General features: G+C 35.9%; 1 protein-coding gene across 7 annotated transcripts in view; it reads right to left on the reverse strand.

Annotated features, from left to right (window-relative positions):
* Positions 1–19,155, reverse strand: part of P4HA1 (prolyl 4-hydroxylase subunit alpha 1) — a 93,764-nt gene that overhangs the window by 35,707 nt on the left and 38,902 nt on the right. For all 7 annotated transcript variants that reach the window (XM_082673390.1, XM_082673388.1, XM_082673392.1 and 4 more), the window contains 3 exons: positions 6,381–6,620; positions 3,404–3,600; positions 496–672 (listed from right to left, as the gene is read on the reverse strand). In XM_082673390.1, coding sequence (XP_082529516.1) covers positions 496–672; positions 3,404–3,600; positions 6,381–6,620 — 614 coding nt within the window. The remainder of the gene's footprint in view (positions 1–495; positions 673–3,403; positions 3,601–6,380; positions 6,621–19,155) is intronic.

Below are 19,155 nucleotides of genomic sequence, written 5' to 3' on the forward strand. Positions count from 1 at the left end.
ATGACGTGGGTTGAAGTCAGAAAACTATGATGTCCTTATTTCAGATTAGCAAGATGTTTGTACCCAGCTATATCCTTCTAGTAATAATGTACCTAAACAGGAATAAAAGTACTTCAAGTATTATTTCAGATAAAACTATAGAAGATATAAAAAGTTGGTCTTTGATTAGTCTCTGAGATTAAAGGGCTCCAAAGTACATAGAAAACTTTTTCAGGAAGGTACTGAAACACAAATTTTTCAAGTGTGAATAAAAATCTCATCTATGATTTTCATAAATAAGTGCTTAAAACCCAGTTGCAAGGTATGTTATTTGTGTTGATAACAGAGAACAACTGGTACAGAGCTTAGTTAATGCCATTAGTTTGCAACAACAATATCTAAAACTATCTATGGGCTTATTGCCATGTCAATTATATTTTTATAATCTTGCAAAGGAAAAAACTGAAACGCCAGTAGAGTAAATTGAGGAGAGAAAAAAAGAAAAAAATTATTTACCCTTGGTTTTGCTAGATCTTTAACAATTTCAATTTCTGCATCAGAAATAATATCATGGAAGCGAATAATACGAGGCTTGTCCCACTCATCCTCCTGTTTGGCTGGAGCCAGAATAAATTTAGGATTCCGGTTTCCATCATGGTAGCGGCAAAAGAGTTTTTTCTGTCTCCGAGGAGTCTAAACATAAAGTTAAAAATATTATAAATATATTAGAGTAATAATATTTTTGATGCTTGTTCCTATGAAGATAAGAAACAATAATCATGCTAGTGTATACACAGAGTATCTGAGGAAGAACACACAAAAGAAACAGTACCCTGCAAATATTCTGCATCAAATGGGACCTTCAGGATTTTAGAAGTTTTATTAATGATTATTTTCTGGAAGAGATGGTAGGCCTTAAATTTTTAAAAGGTGAGGTTTCTCTTTAACTCCTTCTCTCATCAAAATAAAGTTCAGGCATTGTAAATATGAAAGAAATAATAAAATATTTGTAGAAATATGAAATGAATGGCCAGCACTGCTCCAAACTTCACAAGGTAACCGGGAAGCACTCAGAAAGTGTCTAAAAGAAAAAAAAAAAGAAAACAAAACAAAACCTAACCAGGTTTTCCTAAATACCTCCCAATTTTAAAAAAATTTAAGGGATTTTTTTTTTAAAGTAAAGAAGAAAATGGGTAGCTCTGAAAAAGAGAAAATAAGTTATTAAACAAAGAAGCCAGGTGCTTTTACTAGCAGGTATTAAAGACAGAGTGGTCAACAAAACAAATAAAGGTTCCTTTCAATCATCTATGTATTATATTAACTAAATAAGTTATTCCATTGCTGATTCTTCTCTTGATTAAACAAGTATTTCATATTATGAGGTAGGAATAATATTAGTTTTGGTTTTAATTATTAACTACACAAAAACAAATAATGATTCATGTTTATTCTTGTACTTTATTTACCTAGAATCAAATCCAAGGTTTTATATCAAATAAGCTTTTTATATGATGATGAGATGAATTTAACTATTCTGAGAAAAAGGATGCTCCTTTGACCTGGGGCAGAGTTGACGTGTGTGTGTTACATCAACAAACTGGCAAATTAACAGACTTCTGTTTTTATATCTGTAGTTCTATTTTGCTCTCTTCTTTAAGAGATTCTAAGGGCAATAAAAAATATCTGCTTACTATTGGAAATCTGAACACTGACTAGATATTTGATGATATTATGGAACTACTATGAATACTGTGATACTGGAAATACCATGATAATGGTATTGTGGTTATTTTTTAAGAGTCCTTATCTTTAAAAGACACACTAAAATATTTAGATGTGAAATTTTAAAAAAATGTTTCATGAGTCTAATTTGTATTTACTTATTAGCTCCCAAAGCGAAAGTAAACATGTTCTTCTGGGAATCCACAAACTTATCAAAAATGTCAACATAAATATGATCTACTTATTTGCTGTTACAGGTTAGGCTGTCAACAGTGAGTCATCAAATACCAGGAAGTCATCAACATAAAAACGTAAAACCCAGCTTCAGTTTATCAGTAGTAGAGAAAAAGGTAAACACTATTCAAATGTTTTCACTTAAAAGTACTCACTTCAAAAATTCACTAACTCCTTCTACGTATGCCCGCATTCAGCTGAACACTAGTACCACATGATATTCCTTAAATAAGGATCCCATGATCAATTAATGTTGAGAAACAAAGTATATCCTATCCATAATGCATATTATCATAAAAAGGATCTGAAAAGTCCTAAAGCTGAACAAAAACTATGTTCCCCACGCTTGAACTTTATTATTTTTGGCCTATTACCTATTAAGTATCCTGAAGCACTGGTAATCTGAGTACGAATACATAAATATAGATATACAATAAACAAAGAGATATTTATAGACATGTTTTAGTATTTTAAAGAATAACTGTTAAAGCCAAAATCTGTTTAAAGTCTTTGTGCATTTTTTTTTTTTTTGTGGTATGCGGGCCTCTCACCGTTGTGGCCTCTCCCGTCGCGGAGCAAAGGCTCCGGACGCGCAGGCTCAGCGGCCATGGCTCACAGGCCTAGCCGCGCCGCGGGATGTGGGATCTTCCCGGACCGAGGCACGAACCCGTGTCCCCTGCTTCGGCAGGCGGACTCTCAACCACTGCGCCACCAGGGAAGCCCAAGAATTAGATAATTTAAGGGAAGTGATAAAGTTTTTTCTTATATCTTAATGCAAAAGAGATTTCAGCAATCTTAAATAGAAATAATATACCATTCTAAACCACCCTATGAAACAGTGGATTTATCTATACAGTGATCTCTTTTGGTTCTGCTCCTAGTCAACCTTGACAGGATTGCCTAGTGAAATGTTTTTGTCTATTTAAGAAATATTAAAAATGCACAAAGGGCTTCCCTGGTGGCGCAGTGGTTGAGAGTCCGCCTGCCGATGCAGGGGACACGGGTTCGTGTCCCGGTCCGGGAAGATCCCATGTCCCGCGGAGCGGCTGGGCCCGTGAGCCATGACCGCTGAGCCTGCGTGTCCGGAGCCTGTGCTCTGCAACGGGAGAGGCCACAACGGTGAGAGGCCAGTGGACCGCAAAAAAAAAAAAAAAAAAAAAAAAAAATTATCTGATTCTTCACCTTAAAAAGCCTGTTTTAATCTATGAAAAGGGTAATAATTACCAAAAACGCACTGTAATGGTATATGATTCACAAGTTTTGTTTTAAAGCTATTTTACTAAGGGTTGGAGCATACTAAGTGTGACACCTATAATAAAGTGATGTGGCATACTGTAATACTTTATCAATAATTCTGATTTTTATCACAAATTTTAAAAATAAAAGAATTCTGAATCTCTCTAGAACTATGTACAAACACGCACACACATCCACTTCCACACACACACAATTGGCTTTTCCACTTTACCATTTTGATACCCTCCCCACGGCACAGCATTTCGTACTTCTGTCTCTCTGGCAGGTAATCCGCAGCAACCCCTTTTTTCTTCGGTGTGGTTTTCTGATCAGATTGGTCATCTGAAGCAGACTTATTGGCATCTTTTTCTTTAGCCATTATATACTCAAAATATTTTAAGTTACCATTAGCTCTCTGATGTTCAGGATCTATTAGAAAAGAAAGAAAGCATGTCTATGAGTAAGCTTACAGTTGTTCAAGCATCAGAATACAACAATATACAAATTGAGGAATATATAAATTTACCTTCCAAACCAGGATGCTTTTGAGAGTGAAAGGAGGCACTAATGAAAATTATTATACCAAAACAATAGGTATAAACCTGTACTGCCCAAAGCACATCAAGACATATATTCACCCTCTACAAAAAGAGTTCTGGAGATGGAATCAGCCATTTATTTCAAAGTAGCAATTACCGCTTCTACTTTGAGAATGTTCCATGTGAGAAGTTACTAATCAGCTTTGATGTCAAATGAATTTTAAAGTATTACTTATTACACTTATTTGAAGCAATGGAAAAGATTTTTCTGAGATTGAAATGTAATGACCATGAGGAAGACAAGGTATACAGTTCAAAAGCAACCTTTACCGCAGACACATTATAAACGCAGAACACAGTCTACTTCTGAGGGCTGAGTGGACTTCCGTCCCAAAATTCTAAGTGAGATGGAAAAGAGAAACTAAAAATATAATTTTCAAATAAACCAGAATCCACTAACTGCCTTGGAATTGCTAGTCATAATTGTTAGCTATCTTTTAGTAGGGGAAAGGAGGACTACTCCACCCATCCAGGAGAAAAAAAATCCAAACCACCAGACACACACAAATGAAAAAGACAGAACAGAACACAGAAATTTCACTTGTGACATTAATTGAAGTGTTTAAAAAATCTAGCCTTAGATTTGTAAAATACTTCCTCTTTGAGAAACTGCTCATAATATATGTTGTGATACACACAATATGAGTCTACTTTTGTAAAAGAAAGGGAAAAGGGGGGAGGGGGTATACTACGAGGAAACAAAAAAAATTGGTGGGTATCTCTGAGTGATTGGCTCTGAGTGATGACTATTCTGTATTTTTTTCTACAATGAATGAAGTATTTTTTAAGTCAGGAGGAAAAATATCACTAAAAAATACTGGGGAAAAAAGGGTAATTGGATTAATATCTCAATTTATTAATTCACTCAACTAAGAAATAACCTAATTATCAAAAGCTTATTTTCAGGGCTTCCCTGGGCGCAGTGGTTTAGAGTCCGCCTGCCGATGCAGGGGACACGGGTTCGTGCCTCGGTCTGGGAAGATCCCACATGCCGCGGAGCAGCTAGGCCCGTGAGCCGTGGCCGCTAAGCATGCGCTTCCAGAGCCTGTGCTCCACAACGGGAGAGGCCACAGCAGTGAGAGGCCCGCATACCACAAAAAAAAAAAAAAAAAAAGCTTATTTTCAGATGACCAATGTTTTTGAACTGTTCAACTCTCCTAATATACACATATTTACCTATTCATAAAAAGAATTTTTTTTAAGTTTTAAAGCTTCGTTATACACCAAAGACCACATGAATTTTTTTAGCATACAACTCCACCACAGATTCTGAGTTAGTAGGTCTGGTATGGAGATCAAGGAATTTTCATTTCTAACAAGTATCCAAGTAATTCTGATGCATGTGGCCCCTGGCTCATACTTACAGAAATACTATATCTCTGTTCAAAACACTAGTGGTAAAATCTTCATAAGATATCATATTTTCCTAACATTTGAATATGACAATCAAATATATTTCCAGTCTATTTATTTCTATGAAAGAATTTCAACCAGAGGATATAAAATGGAAAATCTCATGCATGTGCCCTCAGGACCACAAAACTTAAGGACTGAGAGACTGATTTCCCATAAATGCCTGATTTTCAGAAAACTGATAATATTGGAATTTTCTTAAATTACAGGGAATTGGTCAAGGGTTGCCTCATATCAATCTTAGGAAATGTTGCTTATGGTTTCCAGGGGCATGAACAAGAAATCACCGAAGTTGAGCTGGTGTTAAAAGTAAGCTGAGGGCTTCCCTGGTGGCGCAGTGGTTGAAAGTCCGCCTGCCAATGCAGGGGACACGGGTTCGTGCCCCGGTCCGGGAAGATCCCATATGCCGCGGAGCAGCTGGGCCCGTGAGCCATGGCCGCTGAGCCTGCGCGTCCGGAGCCTGTGCTCCGCGACGGGAGAGGCCACAGTAGTGAGAGGCCCGCGTACCATCAAAAAAAAAAAAAAAAAAGTAAGCTGAATTGAGCTTTGTTTGTATGACTGGACTGGTTTTATCTGCTCAGGGAATGTTCAACGCTAGTCCCCATTTGTTTTTGATATGAACAGACTCTAACTGAACTTTCCCGTTTTACATTCCCTGCCCATAAACACAGCCTACCCCAATCCCTCAACGGACTCACCTGTAGCTTCCTACATTTTGCAGGTCCTGAATGCAATTCCTCTGCTATTACTAAACTCATGTTTTTGACAATTTTGAGTTTGCCTCATTTTACCTTTTTATTTAGGTTGACATTTCAAATCACTATTTCTGAATATGAAATGCAATAAACCAAAAACTTCCTTCAAAGAACACCAGTCAATATTTAATATGGCAACAGGGTAAACAAATATTTTTGACTGAGTTAGCTAGGTTAGGTCCAATTTTGAAATTCCTGAAGAGTACAGAGCAGAGAAACACAGCTACTGTTGTAGTACTATTAGGTGAGAAAGACCAGTTGCCATTTATTTAGAGGATAAACAGAAAGATAAAGTATGTCTGACAGATGAGCTCCTGACTCGCGACAAATAAAAAGTACCAAAGCTATATGACAAATATATACAGTCACACATAATTATAATTAGTATATCTATATATCGACCAATACATCTTTAACCTTGAATTAGGCCAAATTAACATACCTAGTTCAAGAAGCTTCTTTGTGAGCAAAAGTGCTTTATCCAGGTCTCCCTGCTGGTACACTGCATAGCTCAAATAATCTAGAACAGAGACTTTATCAATTGTAGAAACCTCGCCTTCATCCAGCTGCCTTAGTGCTTGTTCCATCCACAGTTCTGTATGGTAATAATCTGCTTCTGTGTAGGCCACTTTGCCCAACTCAAAACAGTCCTCAACTGTTAGAAATGATTTGTGTTTTACTCCTATGGAAACAAAATACAGAGAACTTTAGGAATCTTAATACTATTATATACTTATTTAGGACTACACAGCTTTCAAAGTACTATCTCCCTCTCATTTGAACCTCACAACAACCTTCTGAGGTAGAAAAAGCAGGAATTATCCTAAGTTTATAAACAAAGGAACAACCTACAAGGTAGTGAAACATGGCAAGGATCACACAGCTGATAGGTAACGTAGGACCTATAGAACCCGAGACTTCAATTATCAGCCATCATACCAAAATGAAGCATCAATTAAGTTGAAGCATGCAATTTTCCAACACAGCGGGAATCACCATATGAGATATATCTAACTCTTAACCAACAATCTGGGCAAGGGATAAATGGACAGGAAGAGAGACAAACCTGTCAATTGATTCTTTCCCCTCTTCCCTTCCCCTACAGTAACCCTTTTCAAAAGCACTAATGGTATGTAATTTACATACCATAAAGTTCACCCAGTTAAAGAATCCAATAGTTTTTAGTATATTCACAGAGTTGTACAACCATCACCATAATCTAATTTTAGATCATTTTCATCACCCCAAAAAGAAACTCTGTAACCTTAAGCAGTCACTACCCATCATCTCCCCTTTCCTGCCCTATCCCTACACACCACTAATCTACTTTCTGTATCTGTAGGTTTGCCTATTCTGGCTATCTCACATAAATGGAATCACACAACATATGGTCTTCTGTGACTGGACTCCTTCACTCAGCATAATGTTTTCAAGGTTCTTTTTATTGCCAAATACTAGTCCATTGGGATAGACTACATTTTGCTTATCAGTTGATGGACATTTGAGTTGTTTCCACTTTTTTGGCTTTTATTAATAATGCTACTGTGAACATTCATGTACAAGTTTTTCTGTGGACACATTTTTTCATTACTCTTGAGTATATGTAGCAGTGGAATTGCTGGGTCTTATGTCAACTCTATGCTTAACATTTTCAGAAACTGCCAAACTGTTTTCTAAAGTGGCTGCACCTTTTTACAATCCTACCAGCAATGTATGAGGGTTCTGATTTCTCTACATCCTCACCAGTACTTGTTATTGTCCACCTTTATTATAGCCATTGTGGGTATGATGTAGTATTTCATCGTGGTTTTTAAATTTTATTTCCCTAAATGATGTTGAGCATCTTTTCACATGTTTATTGGCCATCTGTATATCATCTTTGGAAAAATGTCTATTCAAATCCTTTTGCCCATTTAAAAATTTGGTTACTTGTCTTTTTATTATTGACTATTTGTTTCAAATATTGTACAATTACCATTACTTTCATAAGAATAAGGAAAAATAGAGAAAGAACTATAGAAAGAAATAAATGTAAAAAATATACTCTGAATGATAGCAACCATATAACACTGCATTTTTATAAACAGTAAATCAGGTGAGTTAAGTGGAGACTTTAAGAGCCTGAGTATTTTATGTTTTTTGTGTATACCATGTTAAGTAAGCAACAGAGAGAAAATTACATCTGGACCACATATTCTGGGGTGGTGGGGAGGGAATTGCTTCTGATATAAAACACAGTTGACCCCTGAACAACAAGGGTTTGAACTGCATAAGTCCACTTATACGTGGATTTTTTTCAATAAATACATGTATGTACTGTAAATGTATTTTTTCTTCCTTACGATTTTATTAATAACATTTTCTTTTCTCTAGCTTACTTTATTGTAAAAAATACAGTATATAATACATGTAACATACAAAACATGTGTTAATCAACTGTTTAAATTATCAGTAAGCCTTCCAGTCAGCAGTAGTCTATTGGTAGTTAAGTTTTGGGAGAGTCAAAATAGACACGCAGATTTTCAACTGCTCAGGGGGGTCAGCACCCCTAACCCCAGCATTGTTCAAGGGTCGACCCTACCTAGAAATGCCGAATTAAATGTAACAATTATCCATTTGTACTATGGCCAAGTTCACAGGAATTAAGCAAATTTCTTAGGGCCAAAACCAAAAAGGAACTTGAAACCTGTAGAGGTAAGCAGAGGATGAAGCTGCATCTCCTCTGGAGGCAGTCACTAGATCAGAATACTAGAAGCTTGATTTTTAACCACCAAGAAAGGGACAGGAGATAAAGCCTCAGGCCCATGCAAAGTGACAAAGCAGACCCTTGAAGAACTACATCTTGAATGGGAGAATGAACTAGAAAAAAACTCTGTCAGCTGGCAAAGAGAAACAACAAAAGAACTTGTTTTTCTCAGTCTTCACTGCAGGTAGGTGAAAAACAATCCCTTAGAACTCCACAGGCACGCTTTCAGGGAGGTTTTCATTTCAAACATATGCTATCTCCATGGTCTGGAAAACTAAAGCCAAGAATTTAACTTAAAGTAGTCGTAGGTTGGTAATGCAATAGGACAACTGGCAGAAGCAACATTTATACTCTGCAAAATGCACCCTCACCTCAGGTTTTGCAATATTCCAACACACAATCTAAAGAAATGCATACAATCCAAAATCACAAAGCACATGATCAAACAAGCCACTATGAGCAAAATTAGCAAAAACCATTAAAAACCAGTATTAGACAGTCTTCAGATGTTGGTGTTATCAGATTAAGAATACAAAACAACTATGATTAAAATGTTTAAAGAATTTTTTAAAAAATAGAAAATATGAACATGTAAGATACCCTAAAAAGACCAGGCAGATTTGAGTGGGGGGAAGAAACAGAACTTCCAGAAATTAAAAATATTATCAATGAAATAAAGACATATTGGTCAGGTTAAACAGCAAGTTAGACACAACAAAAAAAAGAGAATAATAAACGAAGAAGTGAGAACTGAATAAATTACCATGGGATAAACTACCCAGGATGCAGCAGAGAGGAGGAATACATATGAAGTTCTAGTTAAAAGACAAGGAAGAAAAAATAAGAAGACAGAAGACAACAGCATGTGTCAGAAGAAGACAAGAGAATGTGGAAAAGGCACTATTTAAAGAAATATTGGTGGACAATATTCTAGCATTAGAATACATGAAACTTCAGATTCAGGAAGCATAGAGAATAATAAGCCAAACAAAGTACATGCAAGGGCTTCTTAAGGATTTGTTTCAAGGAGGAAGAAAACAATTCCAAAAGAGAAGTCTGAGGTACCAAAAAAAAAAAAAAAAAAAAGATAACCAAAGAAATTGGTATACATTTAAAGAAAAGTGAGCCATCAGATTGGCAAAAATATCAAAGTTTGAAATTTTTTGTGATGCTGTGGGGAAATAGGCACTCTCATATATTGCTGCTAGAAATACAAAATGACAGAACCATTATGGGGGGAAACTGGGACAATGTTAGCAAAATTTCCTATGTATTTCCTCTTTGATTCAATGGCATCACTTCTAGAAAAAATATCCCAAAGATCACTTAGCAAAAAAACAAAGTAATATATGCACAAGGTTAATGCAAGTATTATTTTTATAAAAGCAAAAGACTGCAAACAAACCAGATGTCCATCAAGAGGCACCCAGTTAAATAAACTATGGTAACTCCACAAAACAGAGTAACATGCAGCTGTAAAAAGAAATGAGGAGGATTTCTATATAGGATATGAAGTACTATCTAGAACATATCAATAAATTAAAATGCCAAAGTACAGGAAGTATTTATACCATGCTGCCTTCTGTGCTGATGCTGAAAGGAAACAGGAATATATATACATTTGCTTATATTTTCAAAAAGAAACAGTGGAAATGAAAAAGCTAATAAAGTGGTAGTTACATATAGGAAGAAGAAAGGAACAGGTTGAGGAGTACAGAAATGAAAGTGAGACTTCTGTCAGTGGACCTTATTAGTATAGTTTGGACTTTGAAAGAAGATTAAAAAGTTCTGCATGACTAAAACTAATATGAGAGAAATGGTGAAGGTGGTCAAAAGGTACAAACTCCCAGTATATGATAAATAAGTCCTGGGGATGTAATGTATAGCATAGTGACTATGGTTAATAATACTGTATTCTATATTTAAAAGTTGCTGGAAGAGTAGATCTTAAAGGTCCTCATCATAAGAAAAAATTTTTTTGTAACTATGTGTGATGGTGGATGTTAACTAAACATCTTGTGGTGATCATCTCACAATACGTACATATCCACGTCATGTTGTACACCCAAAACTAATACAATGTTATATGTCAATTATGTCTCAATTTTTAAAAAGTTTATTTGGGCGCCTCTTAAATAAAACATTAATAACAGCATTTTGCAGTTTTAGTTCTCACAGGCTTTTAGCTCATTTGATTCTCATGGCAATCCAATGAAAAAGGTATTATGTCAGACCTCAAAATGGATACTGCCCACTATGCTAGTTACAGTTTCATGTTCCTCTATTGGACAATGTGTCATCATGTTTCATTTGTCAACACATTTCTAAATATAACAGAAACCAAAACAATATAAAGTTTTTGAACAACAGAAGAGGACAAAGATACGATATGAATTAAAAACTGAGCCTGTGATAAATTTGCTTTCAGTGAGAAAGATGTAGAAGAAGCAGGAGGAGGAAAAGGAGGAGGGGAGAAAGAAAAAGAAAATTTTTTCCAACTTTTGATACCAACGTTCAAACAATAAATGTGAGACTCACAGTGGTTTAATGTTAATGTCAAAATATCTTATCTCCTATACCAAGTTTTCTGACCTAAATAAACAAAGAGATAGCATGTTCATGGATTAGAAAATTATCTTTTTAAAATGACAGTGCTGCCCAAATTCTCCCCAAGATTCAAAACAACCCTAATAAAATTTCCTACAGGCATTTTTGTAGAAACTGACAAGCTGATCCTAAGATTTATATGGAAATCCAAAGAATTTAGAATAGCCAAAGCAATTTTAACAAAGAACATAGTTGGAGGACTTAGTCACAAGTGTTCGCAAGTATGTGAAGGAACTGAAACTCTCATACACTGATGACCAGAGTATAAAATGGTACAACAATTTGGTGGTTTCTTCAAAATTAAATATATACCTACCATGCAACCCAGAGAATTCACTTCTAGGTATTTAACCAAAAGAAACGTATGTCTGATATGTCTGATAACATCACAAAGGAAACTGGTAGAAAAAGGAATACAATGGTGTTTTCCTTAATAACTTCTGATTGACTATACTTCAACAAGGCAGTAAATTGGCTAAAACCAGACTTAGCTATAACCTATCCAATGGTGTCAACGTTTTTTTTTTTTTAAGTGCTAGCAGAAAAGGAGTTCATGAGAAATAAATTAAGAGGAAATAAAGGGCTTCCCTGGTGGCGCAGTGGTTGAGAGTCCACCTGCCAATGCAGGGGACACAGGTTTGTGCCCTGGTCCGGGAAGATCCCACATGCCGCGGAGCGGCTGGGCCCGTGAGCCATGGCCGCTGAGCCTGCGCATCTGGAGCCTCTGCTCCACAACGGGAGAGGCCACAACAGTGAGAGGCCCGCATACCGCAAAAAAAAAAAAAAAAAAAAGAGGAAATAAAATCATGGGCACATTTTGCTAGTGATCAGACATTCACTGTCTAGGGCATAGCATGCCCTGGTCTGAGGATATGACCTGTTACATTCTAGTACCAAGCACAGTCCTAGCATGGAGATGTATGCACTGGAGGATCACATGGACCAATACAATTAAATATTCAAATCATACAACTACCTCCATTCACTATTTTTTTTTTTTTGCCTCCTGTTAGTCACTTATGGATAGTAACTGATTATCAGTGTACTACTAAAATGAAGATGAAGATCCATACTTTGACAGTTACTAACTCTCTACTCCACACTCTAATCTAGAAAAGGATACCAAGAAACTAACTTATTAATAGTTTAACATGACACAATTTCAGAAACAAAAGAAACATACTGAATTTTGACTCTCCTATTATTTTTCAGTTATGAGAACTGGAATACAGTTCCAAGATGAGCTTACAAAGCAGTAATTAAGAATGTTTTTTCTCAGGGACATACAAAAGGCACAAGAGGAGAGTATGCCATTAATACCCGTAGAGAGCACCAGAAATATTTTTTACATGACCTGATATCCTGGCAACATTATCTGAAAGCACAATGGGGATAGTAGAGTATCTTTAGCTATTCTGCCTTGGTAGTTAAAGTATCTCTGGTTATCTTACCTATTGATCTATTCACAATTATCAAAGGCAAAATGCCTAGGAATTGTATTAAAGAAGAAAATGAAAATGAAAATGAAGTGATGTAGCATTTGAAAGGGAAGGCTGCTTCCAAAATAGAGAACATGAAAAGAAAAAGTAAATGGACAAGAAGACAAAGAAAATGAGATAAGGAAAGTGATGTTGGCAGAAAAAGACTATAAAAAACTTTCATGCAAAGCACAAATAGAATTTGATGAGAAAAAAGAATAAGCTGCAAATTCCTTTGGTTCAAAGGAAGTGGCACGGATGACTGATGTTAGCCCGTCAAACCGAATGTAGTAACCCAAATTTACAGTTAAAACTAACACCAAAAAGAGTTCTTTTAATTTATTATCACAATATAAACTATAATATAGGAAAATAGGAATAGGAAATAAAATAGTATAGGAAAATTTACTTAGAAATACGTTTTTTGTGGCTCATCCATAAACTGGGAGATTTAATTTAAAAATTCTTACACTATTATTTATAGGAACATTTAGTGGACAAAACCTTGTTTTGTAAGGGACAAATATGTTTAAAATGCATACACTTGGGAAGTTGACGTCTTGCATCAGAGGCACTATGGTACACTCATAGCTGAGTGCACTCCAGAGATGTGCAGAGAATCTACTGCTTGGTGTAGTTAACCTTATCAGCTAACCAAGATAGTGATGCAAATGACCAAGAAGAACCTTCAACTTCCACCTGAAGTAAATCAAATTTTATATATAAGACATTTTCTATCTAAAAAGAAAAGTGTAGGGGACACACAGTTTTGAGGGCATTAGCCCGCTGTGGTACCCCCCTTTGCCTGGCAAAGCAATAAAGCTATTCTTTTCTACTTCACCGCCCCCCCACCAAAAGTGTAATATCTCCGGAAGCTAAAAATCTACTCAACAAATCAGGGTTAGGAGCAACCTGAAACTAAAGGAACAGTCTATATGAACTGTAAAGGCATCATTAATGCTAAAATCCATTTAACTTATCAGATTTTATATTAAAATATCAAGAAAGCATTTCAAAAGGTAGGCCCAAAAAGGAGAAAGAAACAGACAAAATTAATCAAGGAGTTACATGGCATCAATATAAATCCACTGAAATAAGCATTTCTCTGATTTTGGGGGGAGGGCAATTAAAAAAAACAAATCACCCTTCCCCCTACCCTCATCCCTATCGCTTCACACCTCAACTGCTATAATTTTAAATCTGACAAAGCCAAGTGTTGGCAAGGGTATGAAGAAATGGGAACTCCCATACATTGTGGGTGAGAGTATTAATTGGTACATCTGCTCTGGAGAACAATCTGGCCACATCTAGTAAAGTTTGAGAAGCTTATATCCAAGAGAAACTCTTTTATGTGTGTAATAGACACAAGAAGACATAAAGATGTCTGTTGAACCTTGGTCCTGCAAAAAACTGGAAATAACCTAAGCTACCACTATCACCTCTTACTTAATTTTTACAACAGCCTCCTCCCTGATTTCTTTGTCCCTACCCCCAGATCTGAATCCATTCTGCAGCCAGAATGATATTTCTAAAATGAAAATCATATAACTTCCCTGTTTAAAACTTTTCAATAGCTTCTCATTGCACTCAGAACACTTCAAACTCCTCCACATGACTTACAAAGTTCATCAGGAGATGGCTTCTGCTTACCTATCTAGCCTCATCTCTCACTACTCTCACAAAACCAACTCCCTCCCACTGTTCATGCACTCACCCCTTGAACAAACTACTTGTTAGATATCTGATATAAAATGCTCTCTCCTCTCTGGCCTATATATATGTTCTGTTTGGAATATTTTTCTCATGCCCACTATTTCCCCCCCTCCCCCAATTTCCTAGCTAATTCCTTGTCCATTACATCTCAATTTTAAAAAATATCCTGTATTCCAGGAAGTCTTACTTTATGCCTCTCTCTTCTCAAGTCCAAAATTAAGTTTTCTCCTATGTGCTCCCACAGTATCCTAAGTTATCTGCATCTAGGCATTCATCATACCATATCATAAGATAAGTATCCTAAGGGCAAAAGCACTGTTACTCATTATCACATCCCTAGTACTTAACATAATGGTTATTATGTTAAGTAGATATTAAATAAACATTAAATAGTTAATATCTATTAAACAAATTGATGTTTTAAACCAGAGGTGAACTAAAAAACATAAGGCAGGACTTCCCTCGTGGCGCAGTGGATAAGACTCCACACTCCCAATGCCAGGAGCCCAGGTTCAATCCCTGGTCAGGGAACTAGATCCCACATGCATGCTTCAACTAAGAGTTTGCATGCTACAACTAAGGAGCTGACGAGCCACAACTAAGGAGCCTGCAAGCCACAACTAAGGAGCCTGTGAGCTGCAACTAAGGAGCCAACACACCACAACTAAGGAGCTGCTTACCGGAACTAAGACCTGGTGCAACCAAATTAATTAATTAATTAATTTAAAAAACCAAACAAAACAAAGTTGTGATCTTCAGAAGTGTTATAATGTACCATATTAGTAGAAACAGAAAATAAAATTTGCAAATTTGTACTTTTTTGGAAGTCCAACTTGATGAAATTACATTGCAGCTTAAAGGAAATTTTATTTAATATTATACCATGGTTAGTTTTTCCACTTGATACTTCACTGCAAATTTAGGAAAATGAGCAAGAAAAACACCTTAACAAGTAACTCATCCCACTATATTTTCTTAAGGAGAAAATCAATTTCAGTATGATGATAGAGGTAATATATTTTATTTCTCTAGTTGATAATGACAAGAAGGTAGTAATGGGGTAAGCCACACACTCACAGAAAAAGTGAGAGATGGCAAAAGTAAATTATCGTGTGAAGTTAGATATTAGTAACACAAGTAAAACTGGAAAACTTCAAATTTTGCAGAAATTAAACAACACACTCTTTAACAACTAATGGATCAAAGAAGAAATCACAGGGAAAATTCGAAAATACTTAAAGACAAATGAAAATGAAAACACAAAATACCAAAACTTATGGGACACAATGAAAGCAGAGCTAAGGGAGAAATTTACAGTTATAACGCTTATATTAAAAAACAAGAAAGATCTCAAATCAACAACCTAAAAGCTAGAAAAACAAGGACAAACTTAACCCAAAGCTAGCAGAAGAAAGGAAATATTAAAGGAGAAGTAAAAGAAAAACAATAGAGAAAATTAATGAAAACAAAAGATGGTTCTTTGAAAAGAATTTTGTCAACAAAATTGACAATCCTTTAGCTACATGGACTAAGAAAAAAAGATTCAAATTACTAAAATCAGAAATAAAAGTGGGGATACTACTATTGATTCTACAGAAATACAAAAGATTATAAGAGAGTTCTATGAAAAACTGTACACCAACAAATTGAATAACCTAGATGAAATGGACAGATTCCTAAAAACACAAAACCTACCAAGACTTAGAAAAAAATAGAAAATCTGAATAGACCTATAGCTAGTAAGGAGACAATCAGTAATTGAAAGTCTCCTGACAAAAGAAAAGCCCTGGACCTAATGGCTTCACCAGAGAATTCTACCAAACATTTAAAGAAGAACTAATACCAATCCTTCTCAAACTTTTCAAAAGGAGAGGAAAGAATACTTCCTATCTCATTCTATGAGGCCAGCATTATCCTTTATACCAAAGCCAGAAAAAGACACTACAAGAAAACTACAGACCAATATCACTTATGAACACTGATGTAAAAATCCTCAACAAAATACTAGCAAACAGAATTCAGCAGCATATAATATTAAAATGATTATACACCATGACCAAGTAGAACTTATTCCTGGAATGCAAGGATGTTTCAACATATGAATATCGATCAATGTAATGCACCACATTAACGGAATAAAGGAAAAAAATACGATCATCTCAATTCATGCAGAAAAAACAATTGACAAAATTCAGTATTCTTTCATGATAAAAAACACTCAACAAACTAGGAATAGAAGGAAACTACCTTAATATAATAAAAGATATATTTGAAAAACCCACTCAATGGTCAAAGACTGAAAGCTTTTCCTTTGAGATCAAGAACAAGAACAAGGATGCCCACTTTCGCCACTTCTATTCAACTTAGTACTTGGAAGTTCTAGCCAGGGCAACTAGGCAAGAACAAGCTCAAAGGTGCCCAAACTGGAAAGGAAGAAGTAAAATGATCTCTGTTCACAGATAACATTATCTTTTTTCTGCCACACTGCACTGCTTGTGGGATCTGAGTTCCCCAACCAGGGATTGAACCTGCACCCTCGGCAGTGAAAGCATGGAGTCCTAAGCACTGGACCACCAGGGAATACCCAGCAGATAAAATTATCTTAGGTTAGAAAATCCTAAGGATTCCACAAAAAACTTGTTAGAACTAATAAATGAATTCAGCCAAGTAGCAGGATGCAAAGACAACACAGAAAAATCAGTTGCATTTCTATGTACCAATAATGAACAATCTAAAAGAAAATTACTAAAAGAAGTCTAAGCATAACATACTTAGGAATTAACTTAACCAAGGAGATGAAAGACATACAGTGAAAAACTACAAAAAAAACTGCTGAAAGACAACATAAATAAATGGAAAACACATCCCATGTTCATGGATTGGAAGACCATGATTCATGGATTGTTAAAATGTTAATACTACCCAAAGCAATCTACAGATTCAACACAATCTCTATCAAAATACTAAAAACAGAAACAGAAAAACCCATCCTAAAATTCATACGGAATCTCAAGGGACCCAGAATAACCAAAACAATCTTAAAAAAGAAGAACAAAACCAGAAGACTCACACCTCCTAATTTCAAAACTTACTACAAAGCTACAATAATCAAATAGTGTGTTATCAGCATAAAGACAGACTTACAGACTAATGGAATAGAGAGGCAGAAGTAAACCTTTGTATATATGGTCAAATGATTTTTGACAAGCATGGCAAGACCATTCAATGGGGAAAGGATGGTCTTTTCAACAAATGGTGCTGGGAGAACCGAATATCCACATGCAAAAGAATGAAGTTGAACCCTTACCTAATACCACATGTAAAAATTAACTCAAAATAAATCAAGGACCTAAATATAACACCTAAAACAATAAAACTCTTAGAAGAAAACATAGGACAAAAGCTTTATAACATTGGATTGGGCAATGATTTCTTGTATATGACCCTAAAGGCACAGGCAAAAAAAGAAAAATTAAACAAATTGGACTTCGTAAAAATTTAAAAATTTGGATACAAAGCACAATATCAATGGAGTAAAAAGGCAACCCACAGAATAGGAGAAAATATTTGCAAATCATACATCTCATAAGGAATTAATATCCAGAATATATAGAGAACCTCTAAAACTCAACAATAAAGAATGAATAACCCAATTAAAAAATAGACAGGGCTTCCCTGGTGGCGCAGTGGTTGGGAGTCCACCTGCCAATGCAGGGGACACGGGTTCGTGCCCCAGTCCGGGAAGATCCCACATGCTGCAGAGCGGCTGGGCCCGTAAGCCATGTCCACTGAGCCTGCGCATCCGGAGCCTGTGCTCTGCAACGGGAGAGGCCACAGCAGTGAGAGGCCCGCGTACCGCAAAAAAAAAAAAAAAAAGACAAAGGACTCGAATAGATATTTCTTCAAAGAAGATGTACAGGCGGCTGCTAATAAGTACATGAAAAGATGCTCAACATCACTGATAATTGGGGAAATGCAAAACTGCAATGAGATACCACCCACTAGAGTGGCTACTATCAGAAAAAAAAAAAGAAAATAACAAGTGTTGGCAAGGATGTGGAGAAACTGGAACCCTTATGCACTGTTGGTGGGAATGTAAAATGGTATATCTACTATGGAAAAGAGTATGGTGGCTCCTCAAAAATTAAAAACAGAATTATCATATGACACAGCAATTCCACTTCTGGGTATATACTCAAAGAATAAAAGACATTGTCTTGAAGAGCTATTTGCACACCCATGTTCACAGCAGCATTATTCACAATAGCTGATGTGTGGAAGGAACCCAAGTGTCCATCAACAGATGAATGGATAAGCAAAATATGGTATATACACAATGGATTATTATTCAGCCTTAAAACTGAAGGAAGTTCCGACGTATACTACAGCCCTTGAGGACATTATACTAAGTGAAATAAGCCATCACAAAAACACAAACGCTGTATGATTCTACTTATATGAGGTACTTAAGTCAAAGTCATAGAGACAGAAAGTAGAATGATGGTTGCCAGGGGCTGAGTAAGTGGGAACTGGGGAGTTATTGTTTAACAAGTATAGAGCTTCAGTTTCACAAGATGAAAAGAGCTATGCAGATGGATGGTAATGATGGTTGCATAATAATGCAAATGTACTTAATACCATAAACTGCACATTTAAAATTGGTTAAGATGGTA

This window comes from Grampus griseus (genome assembly GCF_964374135.1).
Source record: "Grampus griseus genome assembly, chromosome: 16".
NCBI classification, from domain to species: Eukaryota; Metazoa; Chordata; class Mammalia; order Artiodactyla; family Delphinidae; genus Grampus; species Grampus griseus.